This window comes from Microcaecilia unicolor, chromosome 2, assembly GCF_901765095.1.
Source record: "Microcaecilia unicolor chromosome 2, aMicUni1.1, whole genome shotgun sequence".
NCBI classification, from domain to species: Eukaryota; Metazoa; Chordata; class Amphibia; order Gymnophiona; family Siphonopidae; genus Microcaecilia; species Microcaecilia unicolor.
The window spans coordinates 659,581,080-659,597,903 of NC_044032.1; the positions used below are offsets into that span (position 1 = coordinate 659,581,080).

Below are 16,824 nucleotides of genomic sequence, written 5' to 3' on the forward strand. Positions count from 1 at the left end.
AATCAGGTCTAGGAGTTCTTCCACAGATAATGTGTTGTTACGAGGTGCTCTGTAAACCATGAGCAGCCAGATTGGTTTCTCCTCTTCAAGTTGTATTAAGAGAGTTTCAGATTCATGTAGCTGGGGGATGGATATTCTCTGCAGTTTGATTGTATCCCGAACCAAGATTGCTACCCCTCCACCCCGTGTTTTATAATTCCCACCTTAACTAATTCCCTTATCCCTTATTTATCCTGTTTGTCTGTCTTGATTAGATTGTAAGCTGTGTCGAGCAGGGACTGACTCTTACATATTTAGTGTTCAGCACTGTGTATGTCTAGTAGCACTATAGAAATGATAAGTAGTAGTTGTAGTCTTCAACTGCCTAGTCATGATAGACATTGAGGTTTCTGTGTATAATCTCAATAAAACCTTCATGCTTCCAGAAGCTCCACAGTTTGGCCACCTTCACCTGAAGCCTCTCTTTCCAGCTCTCTGAGGAAATGGACTAGCTGACATTTCTCACACGGCATGCTGTATATTTGCTGCCTCTCACTGAGCAAATTGTGATCAGAACTTGGGTGAAAGTTTCCTGTGCAGAGTGACTTGCTTCAGCAAAGGCTTTATTTAATCAAGCGCCTTAGAGGTGCAGGCAGAGGAGGAGTTACCAGTAGTGATGGGCTTGGTAGTCTTTCTATCATTACAGGTGCTTGTATTGAGATCTCCTTCCTGTGTCTTGGAAATTAGCAGCCGTCCCTTTGGCTGTCACGGACCTATTTTAAACACTAAATGTACAAATTCATTTCTGAATGTGCCTAATGGTAGACACCGAAAGGGGTGCCCATTCTAAACTCCCTGTCAGACTTCCTTAATGATCGTACTAGTGCTTGTTTCATCTCTAATGCACAGTTCTTGCCTTTACTTTGGAGAATAAAGATCAGTGTCTTACTTTGAATTATGCATGTTAATTCCCAGGGGCCCTGCCAAAGCCCGGTCTATGGCCTATTTTGGGGAAGGAAAAGGGCCAATCCACGTGGACAACGTGAAGTGTATGGGAAATGAGAGATCACTGGCCGACTGCATCAAGCAGGATATAGGGCAACATAACTGCCGCCACAGTGAGGATGCCGGGGTGATCTGCGACTATCTGAGCAAGAAGACAACAGGGAGAGACTATAAAGGTAAGTGGTGGAATACTGGGATGTGCACGGGTGACGGGGACTGCACTGAGAGTCATTATCCCCTCATTCCATAACTTGACACCTAAGGGTAAGCACCTTTGGCACTTAAATTTACCGAATACTAGCACTTAGCAGGTAAGTGTACAGTCGCGCATGTGACTGCCAAATTCTATAAATCAGCGCTACTCTTTAAATGGCACTGAAGGTTAGGCGCTGTTATTAAATAGCGCTTAGCGCCAGGAGCCATGACTTTATTTAGGCGCAACCATTTACACCAACGAAACCTTAGTGTAAATGTCCTTTATTCTATAAAGGAACACCCCTGATCCATCCATGGCTGCACCTTCTTTTTTGGAACCGCACATAAAAGTTATGTTTGTAAATTTTAATTAAATCCAATTAGCGCCAATAATTTATTTATTTATTTAATGCATTTGTATCCCACATTTTCCCACCTATTTGCAGGCTCAATGTGGCTTACATAGTAACCGTGATGGTGATCGCCAATTCCGGTATAACAGATACAGAGTGACATTGTAGAAGGTTCGTGTATGACAGACACATTAGGGAATAAGGAGGAAGGGTTGAGTTGTGTCCAGATCGAGTATTAGTTTCGTTGTGTTGCAGGATCGAGGCATTTAAGTTGGGTCATTAGGGTATGCCTTTTTGAATAAGTTAGTTTTTAGTGATTTCCGAAAGTTTGATAGGTCGTGCGTTGTTTTAAAGGCTTTTGGTAGTGCTTTCCATAGTTGCTTGCTTATGAAGGAGAAGCTAGATGCATAGGTTGATTTATATTTAAGTCCTTTGCAGCTTGGGTGATGGAGGTTTAGGTATGTGCGTGTTGATCTTGCAGTGTTTCTGGCTGGAAAGTCATTGAGGTCTGTCATGTATCCCAGGGTCTCACCGTAGATAATTTTATGAACTAGACTACAGAAAAATAACAGTGGCCTAGTGGTTAGAGTGGTGGACTTTGGTCCTGGGGAACTGGGTTCAATTCCCACTGCAGGCACAGGCAGCTCCTTGTGACTCTGAGCAAGTCACTTAACCCTCCATTGCCCCAGACACAAATAAGTACCTGTATATAATATGTAAGCCGCATTGAACCTGCTATGAGTGGGAAAGTGCGGGGTACAAATGTAATTTAAAAAAGTTTTTAAAGGCAATACATTCTTTTATCGGGAGCAATGTAGTTTTTCGCGTAGAGGTTTGGCGCTTTCGTATTTCGTTTTTCCAAAAATCAATCTGGCTTGATTGTACCAAGTTGCCCTCAGGAAGAAAGGTTTTGTTCGTTTGAGTTTCCACATTGATTGGAACATTTTCCTTGTCGTAGTTTTCGATTGGGTTTCAAGCGTGACATTTCGGTCGATGGTAACTCCGAGAATTTTTAGGCTGTCAGAAACAGAGACGGTGTAGTCTGGGGTGTTAATGTTGTTGGGTTTGTTCGTGTTGTATTGGGATGCGAGGATGAGACAGTGTGGTTTCTCTGCGTTTAGTTTTAGTTGGAATGCATCTGCCCATGAGTTACTACTACTATTTAGCATTTCTATAGCGCTACAAGGCGTACGCAGCGCTGCACAAACATAGAAGAAAGACAGTCCCTGCTCAAAGAGCTATGTAATAAAAGTGAGCCAAGTATAGGACAATCAAGCCATTGTGACATCACTGATGAGGTTGGCTCTTATTGGTGGCCTGAGGCATTATGACATCACAATATCACCTCTGATTACAAGACTACTACTACTACTACTATTTAGCATTTCTATAGCGCTACAAGGCGTACGCAGCGCTGCACAAACATAGAAGAAAGACAGTCCCTGCTCAAAGAGCTTACAATCTAATAGACAAAAAATAAATAAAGTAAGCAAATCAAATCAAATTAATGTGAATGGGAAGGAAGAGAGGAGGGTAGGTGGAGGTGAGTGGTTACAAGTGGTTATGAGTCAAAAGCAATGTTAAAGAGGTGGGCTTTCAGTCTAGATTTAAAGGTGGCCAAGGATGGGGCAAGACGTAGAGGCTCAGGAAGTTTATTCCAGGCGTAGGGTGCAGCGAGACAGAAGGCGCGAAGTCTGGAGTTGGCAGTAGTGGAGAAGGGAACAGATAAGAAGGATTTATCCATGGAGCGGAGTGCACGGGAAGGGGTGTAGGGAAGGACGAGTGTGGAGAGATACTGGGGAGCAGCAGAGTGAGTACATTTATAGGTTAGTAGAAGAAGTTTGAACAGGATGCGAAAATGGATAGGGAGCCAGTGAAGGGTCTTGAGGAAAGGGGTAGTATGAGTGAAGCGACCCTGGCGGAAGACAAGACGGGCAGCAGAGTTTTGAACCGACTGGAGAGGGGAGAGGTGACTAAGTGGGAGGCCAGCAAGAAGCAGATTGCAGTAGTCTAAACGAGAGGTGACAAGGGTGTGGATGAGGGTTTTGGTAGAGTGTTCGGAAAGAGTTCATGATTTGCAGGCTGAGTTTGATTTCGTTGGTGATTTCTGTTGGGTCCTGTTTGAAGGGGATGTATATCATGACATCATCTGCGTATATGTAGGGGTTAAGTCCTTGGTTGTATAGGGATGTGGCTAGGGGGGGGGGTCATCATTAGGTTGAATAGGATCTGTGACAGTGGTGATCCTTGGGGTACACCGCAGTCTGTATTCCATGGTGATGATATATTCGAATTTGATTTAACTTGATAAGTTCTGGTGGTTAGGAAGCCCTTGATCCAGCTGAGTACTCGTCCACCAATTCCGAAGTAATCTAGGATGTTTAGTAGTATTTTATGGTTAACCATTTCGAACGTGCTTGACATGTCGAATTGTAGGAGAAGTAAGCTTTTGCCTGCTGCAATTTCTTGTTTGAATTTGGGTAGGAGGGTAATTAGTGCTGTTTCGGTGCTGTGGTTAGAGTGAAATCCAGATTGTGATTTGTGTAGTATTGTGAAGTTGTTTAAGTAGTCGGTAAGTTGTTTGGTTACCATGCTTTCCATCAGTTTGATTACCAGTGGGATAGGTGCTACCGGCCGCACTCTGAAGTAGAGAGTTGCACGGGGACAGAAATCTTACCCATCCCCGCCCGTCCCTGCTGGAATCTTACCCGTTCCCACCCATCCCCACTGGAATCTTACCCATCCCCACCCATCCCCGCAAAAATTTAAACCATCCCAACCCGTCCCCACCCGTCCCCGCAAGAATTTAACCCATCCCCACCCATCCCCGTAAGAATTTAATAGTACATAAAAGAAAGTTCCAGTCAGCTCCCTCAGTCTCTCTCTGGATTTGAGCCACAGCACTGTAGGCAAGGAAGGAACAGAAGTTGCAACTTGGAACACTCTGGTGCACACATGTAAGATTTGTCTCTGATTCACTGGCAGTGTGTGCTGAGAGGTCGCCACATGCACGCGCCAGTAGGTCAGGTGACATCTGATCCTCGTGCCTGTGTCAGAGCTGAGGTCTGTGCACCAGCCTGGGAGCAAAGAGGATTAATAGTAACATAGTAAGTGACAGCAAATAGACATGAACGGTCCATCCACTCTGCCCAATAGTAACACGAGTGTGATATTATATACTTGATTATGGTCTTTCTTTCGTGTTTCTGGAACAAAGACCACAGAAGTCTATCTGGCCCCATCCTTATGTTCCAACTGCTGAAGTTGCCATCGAAGCCCACTCCAGCCTATTCATGTTCTCATTTGTGGGACACAGACCATAAAAGTCTGTCCAGCACTGTCCTCATGTTCCAGCCACTGAAGTTGCTGTCTAAGCCCTTTCTAGCCCATCCTACACCAGATTGCCATGTATGAGACACAGACCATACAAGTCTACCAGGTATCAGCTCTAGTTCATCACAGCCAGAGTCGCCATCTAAGTGTCACTTGACATATCCACACACATGCAGCCATTTAAGGTTAGCACGCCTTTTTGAATTCCGTCATCATTTGTGACTCTACCACCTCCTTAATGGAAGACTTTCCACATTTATGCTGTTAAAGCAAGGAAGAAGAGGAGGAGGAGGAGGAGACAGCACTCAAATAAATTGGTATTCGGTAGATGAGAGGCTGGTGCAGGTGCAGCTTACACTTCCACGGGAAGCCCACAGAACTGGTTCCATCCCCGCGGGAACCCCGCAGAAACTGCCTCCGTCCCCGCGGGAACCCCGCAGAACTGCTTCCATCCCCGCGGGAACCCCACAGGAACTGCCTCCGTCCCTGCGGGAATCCCGCGGGTTCCGCGGGATTCCCGCGGGGACGGAAGCCGTGCAGCTCTCTACTCTGAAGAGACTAGCGCTTAGTGCCGATCTTGTCTGAGCGCAGTTTATAGAATTTCCATATAATGAGGGAAGAAGATGGAGCAGAGGAAATAATTTGGAGGGGACAATTTGAATCCGAGGGAAAGGAGGAAAGAATAGTGAGCAGAGGAAGTGTCCATGGTCTGTTCAGGAATAACATGTCAAAGTCAGGACAGGAGTAGCACCAGGAGGACAATAATTAAATCCATAGAGGTTACTAGTGATTTACAGGAGTAAATGGACCGTCTGAAAATTGATCTCCCTCAGTGTGTGCACTTTTCATCACATTTATTGGAGGTTTTGGACAGGATCAGAAAATAATACACAAGTAGTGTATTTTCAAATGTGATCACATTATTTGCAATTAAAATTCTACCCACAGAAAAGGCAGGAACAAAAATCATGGCAGTTCTTAAAGGAGTATATATATATATGTGTGTGTGTGTGTGTGTGTGTAGACTTCAGGTCATCAGGTGGTAAGCACCCATGGAGCATATGCCAGACAGTTTTCTTGAAAATTGCTTCCTATTTGAAGGCTAATTGAAATGTAGGGACTGTGGGAATGGAGGAAACACTGTGGGATGCCTTAGAAATGCAAGTCCTTCTACTCTTGCTTCTAAAGCAAACAGCAGAGATTTACAGAGACCACCATGGCAGCCTTTAATGCATGTCCCGGGGTTATTTTACAAGCCTCTGCACAGGTAACTATTTTGAACTGGTTCAGAGAGGTGTGAGGGGTGTTAGTGGGGTCAGAACTGTTTTTTTTAAGAGGTGGTTAGGGAGTCCAGGGGTCTGAACTTCCTAAAAGAAAAGTCCATAAGCCATTATTAAAATGGACTTGGGGAAAATCCAATACTTCTTTCTAGAATAAGCAGCATAAAATGTTTTGTACTTTTGGGGGGATCTTGCCAGGTACTTGTGACCTGGATCGGCCACTGTTGGAAGCAGGATACTGGCTTGGTCTGTCCCAGTATGGCAATATTTATGTTCTTATGTCCAAACCACAAATCTTGTTCTGTATGATGGTATTGGTGCCAGGGATTAACCAGGGGAGCTTCTTTTTTTTTTTTTTTGTTACATTTGTACCCTGCGCTTTCCCACTCATGGCAGGCTCAATGCGGCTTACATGGGGCAATGGAGGGTTAAGTGACTTGCCCAGAGTCACAAGGAGCTGCCTGTGCCTGAAGTGGGAATCGAACTCAGTTCCCCAGGACCAAAGTCCACCACCCTAACCACTAGGCCACTCCTCCACTGTTGCTACTATTGGAGATTCTACATGGAATGTTGCTATTCCATGTAGAAGTCGGCCCTTGCAGATCACCAATGTGGCCGCGCAGGCTTCTGCTTCTGTGAGTCTGACGTCCTGCACGTACGTGCAGGACGTCAGACTCACAGAAACAGAAGCCTGCGCAGCCTTCTACATGGAATGTTGCTAGTGGAATAGCAACATTCCATGTAGAATCTCCAATAGTAGCAACATTCCATGTAGAATCTCCAATAGTATCTATTTTATTTCTGTTACATTTGTACCCTGCGCTTTCCCACTCATGGCAGGCTCAATGTGGCTTACATGGGGCAATGGAGGGTTAAGTGACTTGCCCAGAGTCACAAGGAGCTGCCTGTGCCTGAAGTGGGAATCCAACTCAGTTCCTCAGTTCCCCAGGACCAAAGTCCACCACCCTAACCACTAGGCCACTCCTCTGCTCCAGGGGAGCTTCTTGTTTATTTCCTGTGTTTGATCTTACGTTTACTGTACCCTATGTAGCACTTAGTGCATGGACATACTATTCCACATACCACCTGAGAAGTATTGCAGTCTGTATATGAATTTAACTGAAACTTACGCCCTGTAACCTCTGCATGCTTACAACATACACAGCTGCTTTCATTGGTATAATCATGCCTAAATGAAATCGCAGTTCCCAGTGCTAACTGCTATTCTGTAAACCTAACTTTAATTGCTGTTTGTAGAGTAGCCCTAAGCGTATTTTTTTAAGCACCGATTTTTTAGGTCCGGTTAGAGAATTCAGTCCTAAGCTGTTCCTCCATTAAGTGGTTTTTATGGTCCTGATCTGTTATTCTACTCACATTTCTGTGTTAGAGGGGAGAGTAGAGAGCAGAATGAAAGGAGGGGGCGAGGGAGGGGTGGAGGTGGCAACGAGAACAGAGGAGTGAGAGCCTGGGAAGCGGAGGAGAGGCGGGAGAGAATAAAGTGTTCAGGATGTTTGTAACAGAATTGGAAAGTTTAAGTCATCTGTATGCAGTGTAGTTGGAAATATTATATCTTATTTCCATATTTTTATTTTATTTATTTTACATTTGTATCCCACATTTTCCCACCTATTTGTAGGCTCAATGTGGCTTACATAGTACCGGAGAGGCTTTTGCAGGCTCCGGTGTGAACAAATACAGTGTGATGTTGTGGTAAGATCAAGTTCATGTGGCACGTCCGCATGAGGGAATCGGAGAACGGAAGAGTTGTGTTATGTCCATTACGTGCTTTAGTTTTGTTGTGTTGCAGAGATTAGGCATTTATGTTGGATCGTCAGGGTATGCCTTTTTAAACAGGTTGGTTTTTAGTGATTTCCGGAAGTTTAGGTGGCTGTACGTCGTTTTCAAGGCTTTTGGTTCCACAGTTGTGTGCTTATTTAGGAGAATTTATGTAGGAGAAACTGGATGCGTAAGTTGTTTTGTATTTAAGTCCTTTGCAGCTTGGGTAGTGCAGGTTTAGAAATCCATTATAAAGAATTACTTTAAATAATTCCTGGAACTCCTCATCTGTTCAAGTGTTCCAGGGGACTTTCCTAAGTGGCTGAAGAAGGCAGGGCTGCTGGGAAATGTTTTCTCCATATTTCATGTCATTCATTTATGTTATGTCAGATAATTTTATTTGGGAACATAAGAATTGTTTCCAACAGTGGCCAATCCAGATCACAAGTATCTGGCAGAATCCATTAAAGAGTAAAATGTAGACACTGAATCGTACAGTAATTTATTATTTCTAGGAGATTTGCTTAAAGGACAGTGGCCTCCTGTATTCTTAGGAGAGGGATATTTATTGTGTATCAGCTGGGGCTGTAGTTATCCTTGAAGCTGGATTCTAGGTACCCTCTGATTCCTTTTATTCCCTCAAGACGTCTGTCCCTGCCTTGTTTGGACATCTTTCTGTGTGTTACAGGGCAGAGTGTGATGCAGGTGTCAGGCTCCTGCCCTTTAATGGCAGCTTAGAAGAAAATCAAGCAAAGAAAATCTCACAGGGTTAACCTTCATGGAATACAGCTAGATATTCCCTGAGCCAGCCCAGACATGTGTCTGTAGCATGAAAAAAATAATAATATATATATATATATATGGCAGAGTAAATCTATCCAGAAAGTCAGTCTTTCATACACCTGAACAATTTTACTGAATCAGCGGGCAGGAAAGACTGGGGATCTTTCCTGCCCCAAAGACTCCACTAGACCACCAGGGTGGCTTTGGGTACGTACCGGGAGGGCACCCTGCGGCTCAGGGGAGAGGAGGCAAGGAGTCAGATTGCGGCAATGGCGGGAGCGGGAGGGAGCACTGCAGGGCCCTGTGCGACTGCTCCTGTCATCCCTGCCTAAGACCGGCCTTGTGTCTAGGACTCATGTCCTGAAGCCGAGCAGGCCAATTGATCCAAACAATGCAAGCACTGTTACACCGCAGAGGGCTTAGAGCTTGTATTGTCTTTAAAACTGGAAGCGTCCCAAGGTAGGAAGCCCGTGTTCCTTGCTTGTCTCTATATCTCTCCATGGTGTGACCTCACCTTGAGTATTGCCTTCAGTTCTGGTCGCTGTAACTCAAAAACGATATAGCAGAATTAGAAAAAGTTCGAAGAGGAGCGACCAAAATGATAAAGGGGGTGGAACTCCTCTCGTATGAGGAAAGGCTAAAGAGGTGAGGGCTCTTCAACTTGGAAAAGAGATGGATGAGGGGAGATATGACCGAGGTCTGCAAAATCCTGAGGGGTGTAGAACGAGTAGAAGTAAATCGATTTTGTTACTTGTTCCAAAAGTACAAAGATTAGGGGACACTCGAGAAAGTTACTTGGAAATTCTTTTAAAACAAATAGGAGGAATTATTTTTTCATTCAATGAATAGTGAAGCTCTGGAACTCTTTGCCGGAGGATGTGGTAGCAACAGTTAGTGTATCTGGGTTTAAAAAAGGTTTGGAGAAGTTCCTGGAGGAAAAGTCCATGGCCTGCTATTGAGACAGACATGGGAAGCAACTGGTTGCCCTGGGTTTGGTAGCATAGAATGTTGCCACGATTTGGGTTTCTGCCAGGTACTTGTGACCTGGCTTGACCACTGTTGGAAACAGGATACTGGGCTAGATGGACCATTGCTCTGACCCAGTATGGCTACTCATGTTCTTATGTTATGCTGGGGTTTTTCTGGTGCATTGTAGACAGGAGTGGTGCACTTTAAAAGTGATGCTTTTCTTCCTCACCAAGGCTGCAGTTAATTGATTTACCAAGCTCTGCTCCCTTCCTTACAGACTCTTTTTCTGCCAGCTGTGGCTCAAGATTAATCCATCGTCGGCCAAAGCGGATCATCGGTGGGAAAAACTCCTTGAGGTGAGTGCTTTTGACTGCACAGTGATCATCCTGTCAGAGTGTCAGGATCCTCCTAAACCACAGCAGTCTGCTGAAGCAACCTGCTCTGTACGTTTCCTCTTATAAAGGTCACCATTGATCTGGCTGTTCCTAAGATAAATGCCTCCAGAATTCAACTTCTGGAAAGCGATATCAGAGGTAGACACACTGGTAGCCCTCTCCGCAGGCTGCCTGCCTGGACACACTCTCCCAGCTTAAAGCTGATTGGATTAGATTCAACCAATCAGCATAGAGTGACAGGTTCCCGCCTTGCGCTCGGAACAGCAAATCCCCAGTTAACTGAGTAGCCAGGATCTAGCTGAAAATTTACCCGCTGCAGTACAAGGGGGCCCTTGGCGTGCATCAACAACACAGCGACATCAGCGCAGGCTCCTTTTTGCCGCAGCTTTGTAAAAGGACCCCTCACGGACTAGTGGGGGTGATGGTGGTCAGAGCACAGGGCTTCAAGAAACCTCCTCACTGAGATTTCAATAAGGACTCAGCAAAGGAAGATGCTCGAGCACTGCTGATGGTAGTATCTTAACCAGTCTTTAGTCTTTGCCTTCCACTTACTCATTGTTAATATAAAATCTCGATCTTAGCCACTCATTCAATAAACACCAATTTGTAGAGGCTGCAAAGGGGTGCCTCACCCCTTTAGCCGTGTGCCCATATACATCAGTTGCTCTTCAATTTTATTAGTGCCTAGTGCCGCAGATGGCTGATGTCACTCATGAAAACTATGCAGGTGGGCTGTGGGGTCAACCAGTTCCAATTCCTATTGCCTTTCTCCTATTTTTCTGCATCCTCCTGGGATAGTGTATCTACATTGCTGTGGATTTGTCTCTCCACATTGTTTGGGGGATTATCTCCTCCTAGGCTATGTGGGGGTGGGGGGTGGGGGGGCTAGCATACCTGCATTGCTTGGTAGTAATAACTGGCTTTGCTTTGTTCCTTGATTTAGGGGAGGTTGGCCATGGCAGGTGGCACTTCGCCTGAGGTCTACACATGGAGATGGGAGGCTGCTGTGTGGTGCCACGCTCATCGGCAGCTGCTGGGTACTGACCGCAGCACATTGTTTTAAGAGGTAGGCTGAGAACCCCACATACCATTTGATTTATTTACATTTATAGACTGCGATATCTCACAATAGTGTACTACATATGCTTTACAGAAGCCAACAACAGACAAGACACATTAAAAGAGTAGTTAGATGGACGTCCTTTCTAAAATGCCATTCTGACTCAGAATATGGATGACCATTTCTGCTGTACAGTGGGACACCTGTCAGAAGCAAGTTGCAATAGTCTAAGCGAAAAGTGATGAGTGTGGCTAAGAGTTCTGGTAGTGTGCTCAGAAAGGAAAGGATGAATTTTGCTGATATTATAGAGGAAGAAACGACAGGTTTTAGCAGTATGCTGAATATGTGCAGACAAGGAGAGGAGTTGAAGATGACCGCAAGGTTACAAGCTGATGAGACGGAGGATGAGAGTGTTATCCACAGAGATAGAGAATGGGGGAAGAGGACAGGTGGGTTTAGAGGGGAAAGACAAGAAGTTCAGTCTTGGTCATGTTTTGTTTCAGGTGTCAGTGAGACTTCTAGGCATCAATGTCAGACAGGTTGATACTGTGGCCTGGATTCCTTCTGAAATTTCTGGCATGGAGAGGTAGATCTGGGAGTCATCAGCATAAAGGTGATACTGAAAATCATGGGATGAGATCAGAGTACCAAGGGAAGAAGTATAGATGGAGAAAAGAAGAGGTCCCAGGACAGATCCCTGAGGTACACCAGCTGACAGTGGGATAGAAGTAGAGGAGGATCCACCAGAGTATACACTAAAAGTACGATGGGAGAGAGAAGAAGAAAAAAAGGAAAGAACAGAGCCCTGAAATCCAAGTGAGGACAGCGTATCAAGGAGTAGGCGGTGATCAACAGTGTCAAAAGCTCTGAACACTGGCTTCCTGTCTCTGCTCACATTATTTTCAAAACTCTGCTTCTTGTCTACAAATCCAGATCTCCCTCATCACCTTCCTATCTCAATAAACTCCTTGTTCCCTATGTCCCCCTTCGCTGCCTTCATTCCGCTGATAAGAACCTTCTGATGTAACCCTCTGCCACCCAGCTTCAGCTATCCAGTACCCGTCAATCAGCATTCCGTTACAATGGTCCCAAACTCTGGAATGACCGTCCACTATTCATCAGGAACCAACCCTCCATTCCCACTTTTAAGCAAACCCTCAAAGCTCATCTCTTTTCCTTCCTAACACAACCTGACTGTAGACTGTGATTTCTCTCTCCTGCCTTTTTTTCTCCCACCCTCTTAAGATTAACATGGTTTCGTATTGTATTTCTCTTTCTTCTACTGTTGCCACTTCATTATTATTTTTACTATTAGATGCCTTTGTTAATAAGCACTTGATTGGCAGTAATTAGGATTTACGCACAGATCTGCCCTTTGCTGTCTTCTATTTTTTATTTATTTATTGCATTTGTATCCCACATTTTCCCACCTATTTGCGGGCTCAGTGTGGCTTACAATACATTGTAAATGATGGGAGTACAATTTGTTACAATTCGGTTATGGATTACATTTTGATGAGTTATGCGAAGACAGGGTCAAAGTATCATTAAGGGAACAGAACAATGGAAAAGAGCAATGGAACATTGGAAAGAAACAACGGGAAACTGATAGAGCAACAAGACAATAACAAGAGAACATTCGGCATAGCATTTTTCTGTGAGTAAAGGTGTAAATGTGGTGACATTACGGGGGATGAGAATTCAGAAGAGAGTGTATTGATGCATTGCTGAACAGTGAGTGTGGACTTCATGTGTTTTGATCCTTTCAGTATAACATCCATGCCTAACTTTCATAGTGCACAATTCCAAAAGAGGCATGGGCAGGTCAGGGGCACTCCCAAAATTTAGGCTCGGTTTTATAAAATATACAGTACCTGCATTTCTATACCTAACTGCCAATAGTTGAGAACCCACATCAACTTCATCAGTCCCAGTTCTTATTCTACTACTACTACTACTATTTAACATTTCTAAAGCGCTACCAGGGTTACGCAGCGCTGTACAATCTAACAAAGAAGGACAGTCCCTGCTCAAAGGAGCTTACAATCTAATGGACAAAATGTGCAGACAATCAAATTGGAAAAGTCTAGATTTCCTGGATGGAGGTACAATGGTTAGGTGCCGAAAGCGACAGAGAAGAGGTGGCCTTTGAGCAAGGACTTGAAGATGGGTAGGGAGGGGGCCTGGCGTATGGGCTCAGGGAGTTTATTCCAGGCATAGGGTGAGCCGAGGCAGAAAGGGCGGAGCCTGGAGTTGGCGGTGGTGCTACAGGCAAGAGTGCTAGAGGCAAGAGTTAAACTGCTTTGAATCGCTTGTGAGAACAGTGATGTGTGAAGATGGTGTGATGAGAGTAAGAACTGGGACTGATGAAGTTGATGTGTATTTAGATGTAAAGTTCCCAGTAAAAGACTTAGATTTGACACTGCGTAGTAGTAGTGCATTTAGAGGCATATTTTCAAAGCACTTAGCCTTCCAAAGTTCCACAGAAACCTATGGAACTTTGGAAGGCTAAGTGCTTTGAAAATATGCCTCTTAGTAGGATAATAGTTGAGAACCAGCATTTCCACAAGCCTTTGACAGGCATAAATTAGGCATGAAATGCATGTTAAGCTAGTATTCTCTAGTTTTGGGCACCATTTATTGACTCTATGGCTTTGTGTTTGTAGAATCAGAAATTTCTTTGATAAGTCCTAGCTCTGGTCTGCACCCAATGTTGGACGAAGGCCATGGATTCAATGGATGCAGAATTTGTTTGATGTTAATACTGTAGGGGGAAGCTTATGTGTTTTGGGGGAGTAGCCTAGTGGTTAGTGCAGTGGACTTTGATCCTGGAGAACTGGGTTCGATTCCCACTGCAGCTCCTTGTGACTCTGGGCAAGTCACTTAACCCTCCATTGCCCCAGGTACGAATAAGTACCTGTATATACCATGTAAACCGCTTTGAATGTAGTTGCAAAAACCTCAGAAAGGCGGTATATCAAGTCCCATTTCCCTTCCCCCTTTCCCTTATGACATCACAATATCAGAAGTGAGCCAAGTATCGGGCAATCAAGCCATTGTGACATCACTGATGAGGTTGGCTCTTATTGGTGGAATGAGTGGAGGAGTAGCCTAGTGGTTAGTGCAGTGGACTTTGATCCTGGGGAACTGAGTCAATTCCCACTGCAGGTCCTTGTGAGTCTGGGCAAGTCACTTAACCCTCCATTGACCCTGGTACAAAATAAGTACCTGAATATATGTAAACCGCTTTGAATGTAGTTGCAAAAACCACAGAAAGGCATCAAGTCCCATTTCCCTTTCCCTTATGACATCACAATATCAGAAGTGAGCCAAGTATCGGGCAATCAAGCCATTGTGACATCACTGATGAGGTTGGCTCTTATTGGTGGAATGAGTGGAGGAGTAGCCTAGTGGTTAGTGCAGTGGACTTTGATCCTGGGGAACTGAGTTCGATTCCCACTGCAGCTCCTTGTGACTCTGGGCAAGTCACTTAACCCTCCATTGCCCCAGGTACGAATAAGTACCTGTATATACCATGTAAACCGCTTTGAATGTAGTTGCAAAAAAAACCACAGAAAGGCAGTATATCAAGCCCCATTCTCTTTCCCTTCCTCCAATGCTCCAAACCTTAATGTGGCCTCAGGTGCTGAAGCTTGCATTGCTACCCTCGTGGCAACTATTTGTTGGGGGTGAGGCATAGATGTGGCAGGTTTTTCTATTTCAAGAAGTTGGCAACCCCACCACAAGGGTTTCAACTTTCTAAGAAACCTGTGTAGTAGGTGGATGTGGGGAAAACTCTGGCCTTCTAAACACACACCTCAGCTCATACACCCTATGCTTAGTTTGTTGGAAGTTGATTCTGCCACAGAGTTGGTCTGAAGATATTCAGCAGGCCCCTGGGTCTTGAATCAACCATATTAGAGAAGAGGCTGCTTGGGGAGGGGTGAGGGGAAGAGAGAATGAGGAGGCTCTTTTAGGTGAGTGATGGGGAGAAAGAGAGGAAGTTGTATTGGGGGTGGAAGAGGGAGGACCAGAAAACTGAGGAGGCACCTGTGAGAGAAGTAGCAGGCCTGCCATGGAACATATTTAACTTTCCAGCTATCCTTAGGCAATGAAATGGTAAGTTGCCCCTTCTGAAATCGTAATTCTTGGCAGACCCTTTGAAGTCATGCTGGCTGAGTGGCCTTCCATAAGAATGGGGCTGTGCAGAAGTGATCCATTCAGACTTTAGCTGGTGGAGTGGTTGTTCCTAAATGTTGCTGTGAGGGAGTCTATAGGAAGTTACCAATCTCCTTTAATGACACTCCCTCATAGTGGCAGAACCACCTTAAACCTTACATTTCCTGCCCATGGGGGAAGTGACACATGAGGGTGGAGCAAGGAAGGTGTGGTCCAGGGAGTATAAAAGCTCAGGGCATAGCCAGGTTGAGGAGGCCCAGAGGGAAGCAGTCAAGTCCCACTGCATATGCCTCCACTACGTATGTATGATCCTCAAGGAAGTTACGTGGAAATACTTCTAAAACAAATAGGAGAAAATATTTTTTCCGTTAGAAGAATGATCGAGGGTTTCTATTTGTAAACCAGTATTCAATTTTAACAGGCTCACCACAGCAATGTCTCACCACAGGTATGTCACTGCACTTGTCCCTACCTACCTCCATTATCAGAATCAGAAAGCTATTTGTATTACAATATAAACTATCAGTTATATTGCTCTCAAAATACTTATCTGGAGATGGTATCTTGGGACACTACTTGCAACAACATGTCATAGTCCATATATCCGGAGTGAATGATAATTGTGAAAGTGTGCTCGTGCTCTCTTAAAATTGTTCCTCTAACTTCAAAACCACATATTTGCTCAACCACTTGGGTACTCCTTTCCTCATAATGATCTTCCCAACACCAGCTGTGTTTCGCAACGCTTTTGCTTCATCAGGGGAATTAACATATCCTAGAAGTTAGAAACATCATGTTTCAGGCCACTGTGTACGAGTCAAAATGCAAAGAGCACCAGTACATCATGGTCTTCATAAATAGTCAATTTAATTCTCACACTACAATGCCACAACCCCTCCAATAATTTATCATACGCTTCAAGACATACCTGTGGTGAGACATTCCTGTGGTAAGCCTGTCCCTATATTTATTGTGTTCAAGACCGCTTACTAATTTTGTAGCCGCTGTCTGGACCGACTCCATCTTGTTTATACCTTTTCGTAGGTGCTCTTTAGATTTTGTTGATAGTTTGTACAATTTTTATACTGGTGGCATAGAGGGTCATATGAGTACATGAGTGAGTAGTATGTCAATATATGTATGCTTTTCTAGGCACAGTGACACTCCCTGATGAAGAATTATTGAAACCCAGAGCAGTGGTCGGGGACCACGGAGTATGCAGAGCCCTTTGGGTGATTGGTTTTAGATCACTGATGGGTGATCACCGTGTGACATTTTAATATTGATTGAATAAAAAGATAAAATAGTGTGGATGGAACCACCAGCCATGAAGCAGTTTCCCGACATATACAGATAACGTTTTTGTTTTTTAGTATTATATCTGTGATGCTGCTATAAAAAGAATATGGAAACACAAAGTCCTTTACTTGTCTCACGGTGCAAATCTGAGCATATTCAATATACACACAGTTGCATTCATAAGTGACTGGTTTGCAATATATGAAGTGTATTATAAT

General features: G+C 44.4%; 1 protein-coding gene across 1 annotated transcript in view; it reads left to right on the plus strand.

Annotated features, from left to right (window-relative positions):
• The window catches only part of PRSS12 (serine protease 12), an 80,970-nt gene that overhangs the window by 57,748 nt on the left and 6,398 nt on the right, over nt 1-16,824 (plus strand). Inside the window, exons 7-9 of the mRNA XM_030192722.1 lie at nt 955-1,160; nt 9,951-10,029; nt 11,012-11,134. Coding sequence (XP_030048582.1) covers nt 955-1,160; nt 9,951-10,029; nt 11,012-11,134 — 408 coding nt within the window. The remainder of the gene's footprint in view (nt 1-954; nt 1,161-9,950; nt 10,030-11,011; nt 11,135-16,824) is intronic.